This window comes from Poecilia mexicana, unplaced genomic scaffold, assembly GCF_051168715.1.
Source record: "Poecilia mexicana isolate PSO_F unplaced genomic scaffold, ASM5116871v1 scaffold_8, whole genome shotgun sequence".
In the NCBI taxonomy this organism is placed as follows: domain Eukaryota; kingdom Metazoa; phylum Chordata; class Actinopteri; order Cyprinodontiformes; family Poeciliidae; genus Poecilia; species Poecilia mexicana.
Genome location: NW_028263377.1, coordinates 11,668,617 through 11,686,235, shown reverse-complemented (window position 1 = coordinate 11,686,235; position 17,619 = coordinate 11,668,617). Strand labels below are relative to the sequence as shown.

Genomic DNA, 17,619 nt, shown 5'->3' with positions numbered 1-17,619 from the left:
AAATATAATTTGCAGAAGGGTAGATGGTTAATGTGATAGAATTGCATTGCATTCCATCAGTGTCAGCATTTTTTTTTTCTATTTACTAAAATCATGTTGAGAATCTCTTCGCTTTTGCTTTCTTCTTTAATATCCGTTTGACACAAGCTAAGAAAGAACTGATGAAAATAAATCAGTTTTTAAACAAAAATGAGACATAATTCTGAATCTTAACCCTGAATGTGTTTTCTAATGACAAAATAAATATATTCCTACTCAGTGTAGGTTTTTCCAAGATTTGCATGCAGAAGTAAAAAGTGTAAGCAGATTTATTACACTTCTATGATGTGGAGTTTCTTTAAATTGGGACTAAAAATACTGGTAATATCAGGGTCTTGTTAATGAGCTACTTTGTGATGAGTGGCCAAAATGTGACTTTTAAATTAGCATATAAATCATCTTAATTGTTTGTGTAATTTTAATCTCTTTCCTTGTGTAAAGACCTTAGCATATACCAAGTGCTGCATGAAACACAAACATGCATTGCCTTATGAGGACTCTAAATTGCAAAGATGCAAGTAAAATTACAGAGGGGACAAAAAGGTGGAGTCTGCTTTTTATGCCTCATTTTGCGTCAGTGGGTCTAAATTAGTGGATCGTTTCCTCTCTTATTGCCGTTCCCCCAATGCTGCAGGAGCACTTTGCACCATTTTCAAGCTATGTTTAACTCAGAAAAGCACCATCTCTTGTGCAACGTTAAAAACTCCTTTGATTCACAGTCTAGCGACGTCTCACGTCGTACGTGCTAATCAGCGAAACCCTGTGTGCGCGCGACGACGTGAGTTTGGGTTTCAAAGCTCCTGCTTGTTTTTGTGCTGATTTCTCTTTCATGTTAGGAAGTTGAGCCATCAGACGGAAGCATATTGAGGAAAGATGTGTCAACAGTTCCTGTTCTTCACTTCCTCTCTCGTCAAAGGGAAAGTCTGAGTCCCTGAAAGTGCGTTCATTTCAATAAACATTTTTTTTTATTTTATTTTTTTTTCCATTTCCGGGAGGAACGTTTCGCAAACTCTAATAAAGACGCCATTTGACTTTGATCTTTCATAAAACTGCGGCAAATATTGATAAGCGGGACAAGATGGTGAGGATTATATTTTTTTAAAGCTTCCTCAAGAGATAAAGAGCTTCACGCTCGTGAGATGATGCTGGATTATCATGTTTCCTCTGAAACATTTTGTCATATTGGACATAGTGTGCTTGTACCGTTAAAGCACTGAGCAGCTGGAGTACAATCACATTTGTTAGCGTCTTGAATTCCCGTCCCGGGTTGCGTGTGCTCAGCAGATTCCACAGATTGCCGAGCCGTGTGGAGATTCCTCGGCCCCCCGCTCCTCCGTGACACAGGCCGTCCTCTGTTGTCCCTGCCGGGGTGAGCTGCGTCCCGTCTCAAGCCGCAGGGATGCCCAACGTCAGCTGGGGGAGTCCAGTGGCATGCCTGAAACGTTTCGTCTTTCTCTTTCCACTTGTCTTCATGCAGATTAGCATATCTAATGTCTAAGCGAGATTAATATAATCACACATCACGTACAATTTAGGACTTTTTCCCCCCTTTTCCATCAGAGATCAGTGCAATGCATCATCCTTAATCTTTTCCAACTAGCACTCCCATTAAAACTCTTCAGTTTGGAAGTTGCTATACCGACTGGAGATGGGTTAGCTATTCTGGGTTTTGTTCGTTTTGAAGGCTGAATTATTGAAAATAATTCAGTTTTGACATTAAAGGTTTTCCATTGTAATTGGCAAATTTTAAACCCTCAAAATACCAGTTTTTTATTTTTATTTTTCTTAGTCAAAGAATCTGTTTCTGGTTTTGGAGCCTTTTGAACTGTATTTTTAATTATATATATATATATATATATATATATATATATATATATATACACACACACACACACACACACAGTATATATTATGTATGTATATATTCTGCCTTAGGTGCGTGACACTTTTGTAGAAATAAATCTTAAGCTTTAGCTCCTGCTTTGTTTTTAAGATTCACTTCACAGCTTGACGTGATGGTGCTCCAGATCTGTTCTGGGTTCCCTCAAGCTCTGATGACAAGGAAACATCACAGTTTGGTTTGACATAACAGCGCCTGAAACTGAAAGGGAGGATTAGCTTCTATTTTTGCTCTTTTGCAGAAGGGAAACATTTGTATACGTCAGACAGTTACAAAAGGCTTTACTTTTTATCATTTTAAGATTCTACAAAGGACTTTTATTGTATTTTTGTACGTTTCCAATCTCATAAAGACGCAAAGAACTTCTTTTAAACTTATCCTCTGTGCTCTCACATGTCAACAATCATTGCTCTGTGGTTTGCAACAAACATTTTCTTTATTTGGACTCACTACAGATTGAACCAGGAAGCTTTCTATCACAAACCGATCGATTAAAGTCATATAATTTCCTACACCGTAGAAGAAATTATCAACAGGAACAATGGATTCAGCAGTAGATGTGACAAGCATAGTTACATTGCACAATCAACTGGCAAACACACACACACACACACACACACACACGCACACACACACACACGCACACACAGCGAAAGAATCTATACTCGTGGGACAGTTTTACAAAAATCTTACCGTTTTATCTTGGAACATACATTTAATATAAGGGCAATTAAGTTCAATACTGTGTCAATAAATCACTTTATCCATCCTATGTGGCCAAACCATGACATATCATTGGTGAAAGGGTGATTATAACTAGTTCCTTTCAGGGAAAACCTGCAAGGAGTGTCTGTAAAATCAGAGGAACTTCCCTGACCAGAAGGCCGCCTTCGACATTGTCAAATCTAATGTTGCTTCCCGTTTTTTATTCAAAGTTAGGTTTAAACTCTCATTGTATATATTCCTTCCTTATTTATGTGTGCTGAATATTGCCTGTTATCAAACGATATTTTTATGAACCGCTATGTCTGACGTCATAGTTATATGACGATCCCTGGTCTTTCCCATTTTGAAGAGTTGCTAAGGCCTCTGTGTCAGGTCATGTTTATGCTACAGAGAAACAAGAGGTCACTAATTTCAACTTAAAAGCCTAATTTATAGAAGTAAAACAAAAATAAAGAAATATTTTAATTGTTCCTCCTTTTTGGGACTCGTGGCACCATAAACTGAGCAAAAATATGCTTAATGTTGCACAATCTTATATGTAACAGGTTGTGTGCAAGTTCAGGAGAAATTAACAGGTTAATTTTTTTAACCCATTACTAACCCCTGTTCAATTTTTTAACCCTCGTTAATCACAGGTATAACAAGCCTAGATCATAAATGCCCTGAGAGCGTAATATCAGCTCAATTTATAATGTAAACTCATTCAAAGTGTGATGTAAAATGCCAACATATCTAGTTCAGTTTTTATTTATTGCGTTATTAAAAACACAACAAATGTGGAAACAGTTCAATTTAAAAGGAGCAATTTATTATAATTCAGTTTAATTCAATTCAGTATGCATAGTACCAAGTCGTCTTCACAAAATTAATTTCAGTGCAGTCATGATTATATTTTAAATAATTCCCATTATCAAAGTTCAGTTTGTTTTTCAAATTATTTAAAAAATTCTCTGTCTAAGGAAACTTATCAGATTGCACCGAGTCATTCACTTCTCCTGGACAAGCATGCCGTTGCGTTGTGTTGTTGACTTTATAGGAATCTCTCCACACCGACCATGCATGTGGTGACAGCGGAGAGTAAAAACTTCCCTTTAACAGGAAGTAACCTCCTGCAGAACCAGAACCTGTGTGGCCATCTGGCACTGCTCAGTTAATTATAGCTAATTATTTAACTTTATATTTTAGAAATCCACCTGATTATCTTTAAAAAATATTTTAGCCTGCACTAAAGAAAATGGCCAGAATCAAGCTGATGCTGCAAACACATGCACACACTTCTAAACAAGATATTTAACTCTGACTTCCAAGTAGGCTTGACTGATACGAATCTTCAGGGAGTCGCAAATGTCATAGTAAATACCCATCATGTTTATCACCTGCCGCCTGAGCCAGCAGCCATTCTGCATTATCCAGTTTGTTGTGCTGATGCTGTTCAGTGGAGGGGAGCTGGAGCCATAAACCACTCAGTGTCTGGCACAGAGGGAGCAATCCGAGTGTGATATTTCAGCTGCTGCGGCCCTGCCACTCAGCCAGCCACGTAATTCGCGTTTTCCCTAATGCTCGGCCAATTTGACGAATAATCACAGGCAGAAACGTAAGAGGAGAGCATTCATTTAAAAACATACAAACAAGAAAAAGAGCATTTAATCCAATGCGGCATTCCAAATTTTTCCATAAAACCACAGCGGTGCATTTCAGCGGCACATCTTTATGCAGAACAGCCAACATGCTGTGAAATCACACTTTCTGCAGATCGTCAGTGACAACTGGCTATCGGCCATTTCTCTGTCAGCTCTCTGTTCAGACTTTGACCCCATTTCCCTTGTCGAGCCAATGAAGCAAGACGTCTCTCACATGAGTCTGGCCTCTTTGATCAGCATCAACAATAACCACTGAAGTCACATGCAGCCAGGCACCGTGGTCGCTCCATGACACGGGACGCGAGCCTGGTGGTCCTTGTGATCGTCATGAGCAGGTAACAGCCTCTCGGTCAGACTCGATGTAAATCTTGGTCTTTCCTTAAGCATAGCACAAATTTTTTGTGCTTCTTGCGTGCTTTGAGGGAGCCAGGCTGGGTTTCAAGCTGGATCATTGGACCAGATGGGAGGTTAGGAGAGAGGGGAACAAAGCCCTGACGGAGTCCAACACGCACTGGGAACAGGCTCGACTTTGTGGCGAGAATGTGAATGCAGCTCTTGCTTTGGGCAAAGGAGGATTGGATAGCTGTTAAAAGCCACAAATTGGAAGATGGATGGAGATAAATGCTTGCTAGTCCTTTTAAGAAACCTGTTGTTGGCTGCAGCTGACCTGATCCTGGGGAAGAGGTTCACTTTGCAGTTGGACGACAATCACAAACATGCAGCCAGTGTTAGAGTGGCCCAGCAGACTGAAAATGAATTACCAACCTGCTCCAGTGTGACTGAGCTGGAGTTGTTTTGAAAAGAAGTGACAAAAATGTGAGTTGTCACAGGAGGAAATAGCTGCTTTTTACGAAGTTCTGACTCAAAAAGTATGAATAAAAATGGACGCCTTTGTAGTTTTTTTTTTCTTTGGAAAAACATAAAATTTTCTTCTGGTTCTCAATTGTGTGCAAATGTGTGTTGGTCTGTCCCACATTAAAGCCCAACAAAACACATTGGAGTTTGTGGTAGAAATGTGGTGAAGTTTTTAAATAAAGTCCATGGGTGTGAATACTTTTTACAAGGAACATCAGGTAAATTTCTTTTTATTACGTTTATTTACCCCAAGATTGTCTAAAATCCAGTCAATGTCATCCAATCATACACCAAAAATAAAAGCAACACAGACAACACAACAGATGAATGCAGAAAATAAATAAATAAATAATGAAATTTCTCATAAAATAAAGGATGACATGAAGAATAGAAATGGTGGCATTGAAAAAAATAAAGCTGAGCAATCAGGCTTTGTTAAAAACAAGCAGAGCTGATGACGTGAACTGGGCACGCTCTGTTCCCGTGGCCTCACTATGACAGCTTTAAAACCACAGAACCTGGAAGCTACGCGGCTCATGGCTCGGTTCTGGTGCTCAATCACTTCTGAGCCTGCACTGCATATCGTTTCAGATTTGTTCTGTTTGTATGCGGGACGGTTTGGGCCTGGAAGTGATGGATGGAAGGACCTTTTCTTTTATCACCTTTTCTTGTTGTACTTGGCGCCGACATCCCATTCTGAACAGTCTCAGGACGTAGATGTCATTGTTATGTTTTGGAGAGGGACAATGAGTCATGTTCTGGGACAAAAATACAATTTCAGATAGTTCTGAACACCCAGATTTGGGCTAATAAAAGAATTGTTGTTGCATCTCGTCTACTGTGTTGAACCCGGCACACTTTGTCTTTCTTTCAGGGTATTGCATCCAGTTACCTAAGCAATGGAAATATTTAAAACATTCAAAATGCTACAGTTGCGAATCGCTTATATAAAAGCAGCTAAAAACAACTCTCACCTGCTTTCTGCGACTCCCCTCAATCCCTCATGGACACACATGGTCACACCTTGGCCCATGAATATTTAATGAGTGGCAGAAAAAAGCTCGTTATGGAGGCTTTTGTTGCTCGACGTAGCAGTTTTTCATATCAACTTACCAACATCTACACCCGATAAAGCTAAATAGTTAACAACTATTGTCACTCCTCTTCTTAACGTTATCGGTCTTCATACAGATTTTGTGTCATAATGTTAAATAGAGTCGTGAAAGAATTTTCAATCTAAGGGTTTACCCCAGTGTATTATAAGCCTGGCAGGCCACCAGGCTTTACTTGTGCCCCCACCAGGCTAAGCATTGCTGATTTATTTAAGCCTTTTTTTTTTTCTTTTTTTTTAAGATTTTATAGTTGGTGCTCATGTATAAATCTTCCAATCTTTCAGTAACACATAATTATCAAGTGATATTTTCAAATATCCTGTCAACTTTAAACATTTTTAACTCAAAAACACGCTGGATGAATGACTGCCCTGGCACACAACCACCAGGCTTAGCGGGTTTTCTGGAGGAAACCTTGAATCTTGTAAATCTGTACCTCAGGCTCCTTCTAGCCTCCTTTTCACCTATGTATCCACCATAATTTCTTCCACCTTGATAATGAAAACTAAATTTGAAAGCAATACGCCGCTGGATTTAAATAGAAAGCGGCTGAGAGCATTGCGGGGTGAGGGTCGAGTCACTTCCCTTCTCCACCCCCGACAGGGCGGGGCCGAGCCTCCAGCTCATTGTCCGGCCAGGGTGGTGAACCTTTAGCATAATGAAGTGGAGACTTGGAATGTGCCATTGTGGAGAGTCTCTGTCCAGTATCCCATGAGACCCAGTCACCACCAACCTCACCCACCCACCCACCAACCCCCCCCAACCCCCCTCCACACACACAGGATTCAGGTTCCACTCCTGACCTGGAGACAGTGGCCCTGTTGTTTGGGCTGATGTCACACAGTTTTCAGCAGGATAGAGTGCTAAGTAGCTATGATGGCGCGTTGCGGAGAACCCTCCAGACTGATTACTTGCTTTGATCCTGATTATTAAAACGATGCAGTGTTCTTCACCTAATTATCTGGAGCTAAACATTTACCAGAGGGAGCTTTTGTTTTGAATTGACATTTAAGCAGCATCACAGGGGAACATGAGCTGACGCGCGCACACACACAAAAAAGAAAATCGCACACAGAGATGTCTGTGTTTGTTAAGGGTTAAAATGACAGGGTTCCCAGTTGAAGGCCAGCTGAGGATTTGTGTTGCCCTACCCTTGTTTCTTCCTCCTCTCATTTCCTGGCACCACTCTGTTTAGTGGATGTATATATAAAAACATATCAATACATTTCAAAAAGCTATCTCTGCTCTCTGATCGTTATTTCACCAATTAGATTGTTATGTGTTGTGTCACGTTTCTCTATTTTCCCCCAAATATTGCACAGGACATTCTTAGAAAACATTGCCAGAGGGTGTCCAGTCTTTCATGACAACACTCTGCTTACATCAGCTTTTCAAAGTCAAACCAGCAACACTAAAGACACTATTTTTATCTATATCCTTCTTCTATAAATCCTTAAATACCTCATGGATAAGTGAAACTAGATCAGGGGTGGGCAATCCTGGTCCTCGAGGACCGGTGTCCTGCAACTCTTAGATGTCTCCCTGGTCCAACACACTTGAATCCAACAGCTGAATCACCTCCTAAATGCAGTCAGGTTCTCCAGAGTCCTGATACCGACCTCATTATTTGACTCGGGTGTTGAAGTAGAGCTGCATCTAAAAGTTGCAGGAGACCGGCCCTCGCGGCCTGGAGTTGCCCACCCCTGAACTAGATTATAGTACAACACTGTTACTGAGTGATTGACTATTAAAAGTTAAATTTACGAATAAAATTAGAATCGCTTAAAAAAGAAAAACATATTTTCCACATGACACTGCACCCTGAGTACACTCTGTTTATTCAGGCTTTGAGAAAGTGAGAGAGAGCAAGACTTTAAAAGGTAGTAGCAAAAGCTAAACATAATGCAGCAACAGTGATCCGTTTTATCTCTCAGGTTTGCTATGAAATTTAGTTAAGATTTTATGCATAGAAATGTTGGCAGTGGTTTAGAAATGCCTGACTTGAGGAAAGTTCACTAGGAATGAACACGGTTTGCGATAATAAAACTCTAATCTGTTGAGCACCTAGATTTGGGTAAAGTTATCTATTTGCAGCACTAGAAAGGTGTTTATGTTGAGGTCAAAGGCTGCAACAAATATTACAAGTTATTTAAATGAAAACTGTGTTTTCTACAATGTATGTGCATTTTATATCCAGGCATTGAGAAAGTGATAGAGTGGAAGATTTCAGAATGACAAGAGGGAGAGAACAGCAAATGTTGGAAATCTACATTTCATATTTAAGATAAAAATGTATGTTGTCCAAAAATACAATAGAAGACTACTGTTTTATTAATGCTATCCACAGCTAGCTGCTAAAGTAAGATGCTAAAGACATTTTTAAGCGGCCACTCTGTAATAATATTTCTCGTTTTAGAGATCGATTCCTTCAGAAACATGACGTGGCTTCACTTCTACTAATTGTAAACAAAATTAATGATCACCCACAAACAGGAAGGCTAGAAGAAAAATTTTAAATGCTGTTAGTTTCACTTACTTTATTTTTGAAGAGAAATTAGAACTAACATTTGTATCAGTACGTCAACGATGTACAAAAAAACGGATGACTGCAAATGAGCCACAATGTTCTGATGACTGTTTCCACGCAAGACGCACATCACCTGAAAGCAACGAGACGATCTCATCCTTACAGCTTCATTTTAGAAGTGCCGTATGTGTGCACTTGGTGTATTTCTTTATCTATCTTATTCTGATAAACACTAAATTCGACTGAATGTTTTGTTGTTGTATCTACATCTCAGGCCGAAGCTCTAATCTCTCAAAAGGGAAACATGTTGCAATCAGGAATATACAAACCTTTCTCAAGGTCCAAGTCTTATAAACAAAACAGAAATCGCTCCAGAATGCACTTGCGCCTGCAAACGTGTCCACCTCAACATGTGCCTGAAACGCCCACACAGAACAAATTTAAAATGCGACGACGCCATGTTCAAGTCGGGAGTCCGCAGGTGGTCTGAATGAATCATTCAGTACATCTGATCCTGTCAGACGGCGCTTCGTTACACAAACAGGGAATAATAACCTGGCTTTGTCACAGTAGCTTTTATAGTAACCAGACTTTCAGAGGCAGCAAACCATCAGCTGAACAAACTGAGTGCGTTTAACCAAAGCTTAGCGTCCATTCTTAGGCAGAAGATAACGGACAACCAAACTGACATCACCGTTTATAATGGGATATACGGGTTTTTGTTTTTTAGATGAAAGATTGACTGATGAAAGATTGTTTGTCCTTGAAAGATGGGTCAGAGAGGGATCAAGCTGAAGGAAGTGGGAGAATCCTACGCCAGCAACAATGACAGGAAACCAGCGCTAACGTCCTGAGGTCTGAACCTCCTCCTGACCATCCTGGCTCGAATAGTTACTGTAGGTGTGCCCATTTCTGCCTCCAGTGCAAATAAATTCTCAAAGCTGACGTCTGTTCTATTATCAGCCTCATCAACCTGCTAATCCTTAAAGCATGCCTTTCAATGTCAGTAACTTGAGTAATGGCTCAAACTCTGCTGGCGAACGCACCCTATTCATACCGTATTAGGTGTTTTCAATGCTTTTTCTTCCAACCACTTACTTTCAAAAAAAAAAAAAAAAACCTTAGTTTGTCCAGTCTTACGTCACATCAGGCCAGGGAGAAAACTGTGGAGAAGTTTAAAGCAGGATTAGGTTTTGGATATCTCGCAAAGCTCCATCATCTGACAACGGAAAGACGACAACACAACGCACATCCATCCACCTAAATTGACAGGCGGAGCAAGGAGATTATTATTTAGAAAGCAGCCAAGAGACCCACAGTAACAATAGAAGAGCTGCAGGAATCCACAGCTGAACAAATCTCTGCTTAATGGAGTCGCAAAAAACCCCCCAAAAAACGCTATAGCTAAATGAAAATAGGTTCCAATTTTAAAATGTTAGGGGCCAAAGCAAACACGCAGATGAAGACACTCTGTCTAATCAAGTTTATTTGTGCGGCACATTTCAGCAACACGGAAGTACAAATGCTTAACATCATGAAAACGTCATACAGCCACCAATTATAAAATAAGCGATAAGCATTGAATTTTGTCAGATGCCATCATCAAGTAAAAAAAAAAAAAAAAAAAAAAAAAAAAAATATATATATATATATATATATATATATATATATGTTGATAAATGTTCCACATAATGCTAATCAAAGCAGGTCACAGCAGCTCAGAGCTGATGGGAAGACGGATAGAAATAAATTAATTGCAAACATGCCAGAAACTTTATAAGAGGCTGCAAAAGAGTTAAGATTTGGTTGGAGGTTCTCCTTCCACCAGTAGAGTCTGCAAGACCCAGAAATAACTGACATCCACAGATGATTAGTCAAACCGTTCAGTCTGACATGCCGTCAGAAGATCTGCGGACGCGAATGAGGTGATTCTGACTCCTTAGACAAATGCACGCCACACTTTTCAGATTGTTTTCTGCTAAAAAAAATTTCCAACCAATGCAAGTTTTTTATTTAACTTTACATTGATGTGCTACACTGTGTTGGTCTATCAGACAAAAAACTGATAGATTGAAAAATCCCAATCAGATACACACAATGCCACGGCGTATGGATACATTTGAAAACCACTTTGATGAAAATCCTTAATGTTGAAAAAAACAGGAATTTAAGAAACTGGAAATGTGTTTGGAAGCTTTAGATGGTTAAAATATTCCTCACCTGAGTCACAGCTGTCCTATACAACCCGACAAAACCTCACATGAATGTAATCTCTAATGCTTTGGGCATAAAAATCTAAACTAAATCTCCTCTCAACTACGCTGGGGATGAGTCTGTTGCAAAAAACGAGCCGTTCTGCACAGGTTCCCAAATAAAGTGAGAATAAAACTGTGTCAGGCGTGACTGGTGACACATCGGTTCCAGGCTCTTTAATAAGCAGCTTTTATAGGAATCAGATTAGAGAGAAGAAATGGCAAACAGAGGGCACTTTGACACAAACTCTACCTCGTGTGTGTGTGTGGCATCTAGCAGCTGCAGAATCCCAAACACACACACACACGTTTGTGTTGCCATCTTTGTGGGGACTTTCCATGGACTTCCATTCATTTCTACAGCCTAAACCTTACCTTTACCCTTTTCCTAACCCTATCCATCACATACCTAACCCTAACCAAAACTCAATTCATACCAACTCAATTCATACCTTAGCCCTAACTCTGACCCCTGACCCAAAAACAGGGTTTCTCCTTGTGGGGACCAGGCTCCGGTCTCCACAAGGAGCAATTGGTCCCCACAACGTAGTATATGTCAGGAAAATCGTCCCCACAAGGTATTACAAACAAACGCAAACACACACACACACACACACACACACACACACACACACACACACACACACACACACACACACACACACACACACACACACACACACACACACACACACACACACACACACACACACACACACACACAAAGATATAAACTTAGAAACGCCTCCCTGCTTTTGAGATTTCATCTAGACACAGCCAATTTCATCTGACACAAGTGCTCTTCCTCTTCTGTAATTACAGTTTAAAGACAAGCTTGTGAAAGCAGCCGGTGGTGAAGAGGGGAGCTTCCAAAATTACACATCACACCCTGTTTCTACCATCTGAATCGTAGGCACTGTTTTTTATTAGAAATGGCTAAATTTGGTCCAAATGTACAATTTAAAATGCAACATTGCTCATTTGGATGATTATTTATTTGTAAATACTGCCACTAATGACAAAAAGAAAGCTCATGATTCAGCAGTCGTGAACTCATTGATTTTGCTTAAAACTACACAGTTAATCGTTTCTCTAACCCCGGTAGGTGCAACAACCGCCTTATCAGCTCCAAGTTACATAACAAACTAAATTTACTCCCACCCGGGTTTTGTGAAGCTGCTTTTCTGAAAGAAAAAAAAAATAGTGCTGCACACAATACTTTGAAAACATTGTGCATTAAAGGCTGTACGTAATACCCACACTACACAAGAACAGTCAAAAAGGTGTGTTAACGAAAGTGTTGTCAATGAAGACTGTTTCTCTTTTCAATATTCAAGCTCTCTCAGAAATTAACTTTCACAGTAAAAGATGTGAAAGTTACCTATAACTCAGACTAATGTGAATGCCTGGATTCTCAAAAGATTTGATTTTGTCTAAATATGTATTATTTCAAGGTAAAAGTTTTGATGTTTGCGGGTCCTTATTTTGATCTTTTTGGGTCCCTTGATGGTCTTCAACATTAAATACTGCTCTTTTCTTCTGTTTTTAAAGGGAAACGCCAGCTGATTTGATTTATATGGGGTTACCTTGAAAAAACAGTCAGTATCTTGCAGATATAAATTATTTATTGCGAGATCATTTACATCTACTATTAGTATTAAACCAGAGGCAACCATGATACTGCATAACCTCTATTTGTGAGCATGTATTAATTAATTTTTTCAAATATTAACAACAGGCAACTTTTATCTAGAACATACTAACTTTAGATGTTACACATTTTGAAGTTCTGACTTCAAATTAAATCCAAAATTGTTTATGTTTCTCCAAAATAAGACGAGTACCATTTTCTGCAGGTCAGACACTGACTGCTGATAAATTCTCTGCATAACTCCACTTCAAAAATATAAACTACCACTTTCAGACATCTAGACTGTCTAAATCTTTTCATAATAATATGTGAATTAGAGCATATTTTTGTCATCGTTAATTTCCTGGACTGTATCCAACAATCACCCCCTGCTCAGAATATCTCAGTTTCTGGGACGCTTTATGCTTTTTTTTTTTTTTTTTGTAACCAATCATTTATTCTTGTGCTGCTACAATATTTCGTTGCCTAGACACACGCCGATATAAATAAATTTGGCATGAACATTCAGAAAGTACCCTTAACTTTTAAGCACTTAAATAGTTAAATATTGTGCTCGACTACATGATTCAACTTCTGCGTTCCAATTTCTATGTATTTTACCCTTATGCCCAATATTTTCATTAATGGCGGAGGCTACATCCTCCAGGCACTTTCCTGCCTGATGACGGAGTAAAAGTTTTACAGCGTGGTAAACAGAGCAATGACCTTTGGAACGGCCGATGTGCTTTGGTCTGTTTTTCCGCTCTGCAGTGACGATAGCGGGCTCTGTTCTCCCGGGGCGAGCTGAACGTTTCTGACCCTTAATCACTGCTCATCCATTCTTTTCACACCTCCCTTCTCTTACACGTTCTCACTTCCACCTACCTCCGTCCTCGCGCACACTTTCACAAGGCCTGCAAGCGCGCGCGCGAACGCTCAACACCGGCGTTGCCGTGGCAACCGCAAAGCTTAGCCTCCTCAGCTTCCAGAGAGAGAGAGAGAGAGAGAGAGAGAGAGTACACATACAAAGTTCGGGCCGCAAAAAAAAAAAAAAAAAGGTGAGATCAGAGAAACAAGAGTTCGACTGCTGAACCGGAGTGGAGTGTGCCTGGAGTGTATGAGATCAGTGTGTGTGTTTCTCTCTCTGTGTGTGTGTATGTGTGTGTGTGTGTCACTGGCTGAGCGACAGGGCTTGGACACAGGAATGCCAGACAGGATGCAGGAAGAAAATTCCAGAAACAGTTGAGTTAACGCAACATGCGCCTCGAGGTGCCCTTGCAAAGCAGAGACTAGAGACTTGAAGGCGTCTCTAGAGTCTAATTTTCACCACGACGTGCTCCGATGTCGATGGAAAAATCATCTTTAACGCAAAGAGAATTCCCAACTGGGTTTGCTGCTCAACATTATTCACTCTGGGTCTCGTTTTTTTTTTTTCTTTGGCTAGGTTGTGGCGATGGGAAGCTGCTGAATTTAAACCCCAACGCTTGAAAATGACTTTGTTGGGGAGCGCCATTGTTTTTGCCTCGACGCCGCTTCCCCCTTAGGTTGCGTGCCAGACTCAAGTGAACTGCCGCAGCTCCATTAGGCCATCTGTGGAGAGTATCGGGAGTAAACACAAGAACAATTGCTGTGTATTCGTAGGACAAACAACATAACCCAGCAATGCTCAAGTGCGGAGCACAAACAAGCGTGGGCAGTTGCTATTTTCATGTGAGAAGGAGAGAGAGAGAGACAGAGAGAGTGAGAGAGAAGAAAAAAAAATCTTTTAAATACCAGAAACATGAATCCAAATGGAACTGCCTGCACCGGAAAACCCAAAGCTGTCATTATATTGTTGTTATGAACTAAGACGAATGTAGAGCAGCAGGGGATTCTGCTTTTAAGATTCATTCAATAAACATAATTGCATTAAACTTAACAATGGTTTCTGTGTCTTTGTTTTTTTTTTTTGTTTTTAAGTTTTAAACATCTGGCAGGAGCGAAAAAGACATTCTCCAGTTCAACATAAAACAGCAGCTGAAGTTTGCACCAATTTATCAGGTAGGCCATTTCTAGGAATGATTTTATCACTTAAAAAAAAGTTCTAGTCCCATCAGGTTTTTGCATGCTTTTCTGAGAAAACACACACAACCTCACTGATTTACATTTTCGCCACAGTTTTATAGGATGAGAAAAAAATAAGTTGATTTCTCTCCAGGATATTAATGCAACTCTCATCACTGACAGATAAATTATACAAATGAGGGGAAACAGCAGATCTCCTCATCCTGTATTTCATAAAAACAAGAGCTTAATAAAAACTGCAGTCCTCCTTAGATTTCTCCATAATAACCTAGTAGATTGCAACATTTATGAATATATATATTTTTGAAAGTCATCAAGCAAAAAGAACAAAAAGCAGATCTACTTTTTAAAAATCGAAGCGTCTTCTCGACACGGTGATTCCTAAGCGTCTTTATTCTTAACATTTTCTACGTTTTATCAGGTTCCTGCAGCACAGTGGGAACCGTTTAAGGTTCAGTTTGCAGAATATACAATAAAAGCAGCTTTAACGGGTTTAATTTAGCGTTTTTCTGCCCCTCTGAGGATGAGCGTTATTTGGACACAGACAGAAACAGCCTCCGGGGTAAACATCCAGCAAAGCTCAGCGAGGGGCCACAGCTGTCCTCGACTGGAGCGTCTTCTCAAGTGCTTCGAGTGAAAGAGCCTCACACACGTACGCACGCACACACAGAAAAGAGGACAGAGACAAGTGGCTGAGGAAAAAAAATAAAAATGTCCCCCATAATGTTTAGCAGGCAAAGATGAAAGGGTGAAACAAAATCAAATAAAGGGATTCATGGTGTGAAGATTAAATAAACAGAACCAAATTGTTCCCTGCTGTTTGGCGAAGTCGATTTGCTGCAGTCGGCAGAATCTGAAGTTTTGTTTTTTATTCTCCTTAACTTTACCCCTGCTTGTTTTCATTTGACTCGACGATTAACCTAAATGTGTCAGAATCCAGAACATCTTTTATTTGCAGGAGATTCCTCTGTGAAATGGGAATATTTGTTGTATGAGCATTATGGCTAACCACCCAGGGTGGCACATTCAGGGGGTCACGAATACGTTGAGCATCATATGTATGTATATAAAAAAAATACAACTTGTCAAGTGGACCCAAATTGTTCATCACAGTTACCTATTGGCACTAAAGCTGACATCTGATTTGAAGATCTGAGCTGGATTCTTTACTCTTAAAGATTCCTTAAAGCACAATTTGAAGTTCATGAAACCTTTTTCTTACGTTATGACAAAGAAAATTAAAAACATTCTCTACGCTTTTCTCTACGCTTTTGTACCAACACTAGCTTAGATTGAGATAGTGTTGATTACAGATCAGTAAAACCTGCTTATCTATAAGTTACTGTAAGGGGGTGGGTCCTTGTGGGGTGGGGTAGTGGGGGCTCAGAGGCATGCGGCTGCCCAAGGCGCCGTTTAAGCAACAGCCGCCACTGTCTCAGAGGAGGCAGACTGACAGAGTGGGTCTCTGTTTCCAATCAAGTCTTTGGAATCAGGCGTTTCCTAATTAAAGCAGCCAGCAGGTGGATGCTGTGACATGATGCAGGATGAACATTTCTGTATTTGACTCACCTTCTCGGAGCTGATGCTCAGCTTCTTCTCCACCTGTTGATGGACTTCTCCGTTCCTGTCCGGTACCACCGGGACCGGAGTGAGCTCCCTGGGTGTCTCCTCCTGTTCCTGCTCCTGCTCCTGCTCAGCCACCTCCACCTCCACCTCCTCCTCATTTTCCACCTCTGCCACCTTCACATCCCCGTTTTCTGTCCCGTCTGCCTCCGCGACACCCTTCTCCACCACTACCTCCTTCTCCTTCTCCTCCTCCTCCGCCTCCTTCTCCTTTTCCACCGCCACCTCCTCGCCTTCCTCCTCCTCCTCCTCCTCTAGAGGTAAGGGGAGCCCCTCGGAGACGTACTCCTTCAGACACTTCAAGTTGTGCTTCTTCAGCAGCTGCTCCGTCTCCGGGTCCACCACTATGAGCTCCAGCGGGCCCGCGGTGGCTCGTATCCGGGACACGACCTGCTGGTGACTCTCGCTCTCCACCTCGTCGCCGTTCACGAACACCAGCCGGTCTCCGGCGCGGAGCCCCGACGACTCGGCCGGGCTGTCGGGCTCCACCAGGCGGATGAACTGGCCCGTCTTCCCCTTCTCCCCGTGGAGGTGGAAGCCGTAGCCGTTGTCCCCCTTGTGCAGCGTGCAGAGCCGGGGGCGCAGATACTGGCTTTTGCTCGGCATGGTGAGCTTCTCTCTCCTTCCTTCACAGCGCGGCTCAACCTGTTGCTCCCTCTCAGTGGAAGTGACTGAGACTTCTCAGGATGCTGCTGGGGAGGGTGTGTTTGTTTTAGACTGAGCGGTATCCCTTAAAAACACCCGGCCCCCGTCCTGTCGGGGAGATAAGTCCGTGAGAGGGGCGGGGAAGGGGACAGAGAACCGCGCCGGTGAGTGTCCCACTCTCTACTCCTCACTTTCACACAAGTTGCTGCGAGGACGCCTGGTTCAGTCCAAACACTGGCTTTTGCTGGGTCCTGGATCCGGGTCTGCCGATCAGAGCTGAGCCTGATTAAACTCACTCAGCTGTAAAGGCGTTTCGCTGCTGCTGCAGAAGTGGGAAAGCCACTCAGGAAGAGGGAGGTGCGTCCACGGAGCAGCCCAGCTGCTGCTTTATGCAAAAGGGGGGGACGAGTGGATGAGTGAATACAAACCGAGGCTATCCAGAAACAGTAGCGGTTCATGCATGAATGGCGCCCAGGGCGAGCCCTTCCTTTTCCGCCCTATTTATAAAATATAAACTTGTTTATAATTTAGTCAAGGTGTCACCAGACAACGCAGCAGAGTATCTATCTATCTATCTATCTATCTATCTATCTATCTATCTATCTA

The 17,619-nt window shown here is 41.4% G+C and overlaps 1 protein-coding gene across 1 annotated transcript in view; it reads right to left on the bottom strand.

Moving 5' to 3' along the window:
* nherf1b (NHERF family PDZ scaffold protein 1b) overlaps positions 1–17,419 on the bottom strand; it is a 28,060-nt gene extending 10,641 nt beyond the window's left edge. Inside the window, exon 1 of the mRNA XM_014972383.2 lies at positions 16,315–17,419. Within this exon, the coding sequence (XP_014827869.2) occupies positions 16,315–16,974 (660 nt within the window). The 5' untranslated portion in view covers positions 16,975–17,419. The remainder of the gene's footprint in view (positions 1–16,314) is intronic.
* Between the last annotated feature and the right edge of the window lie 200 nt (positions 17,420–17,619).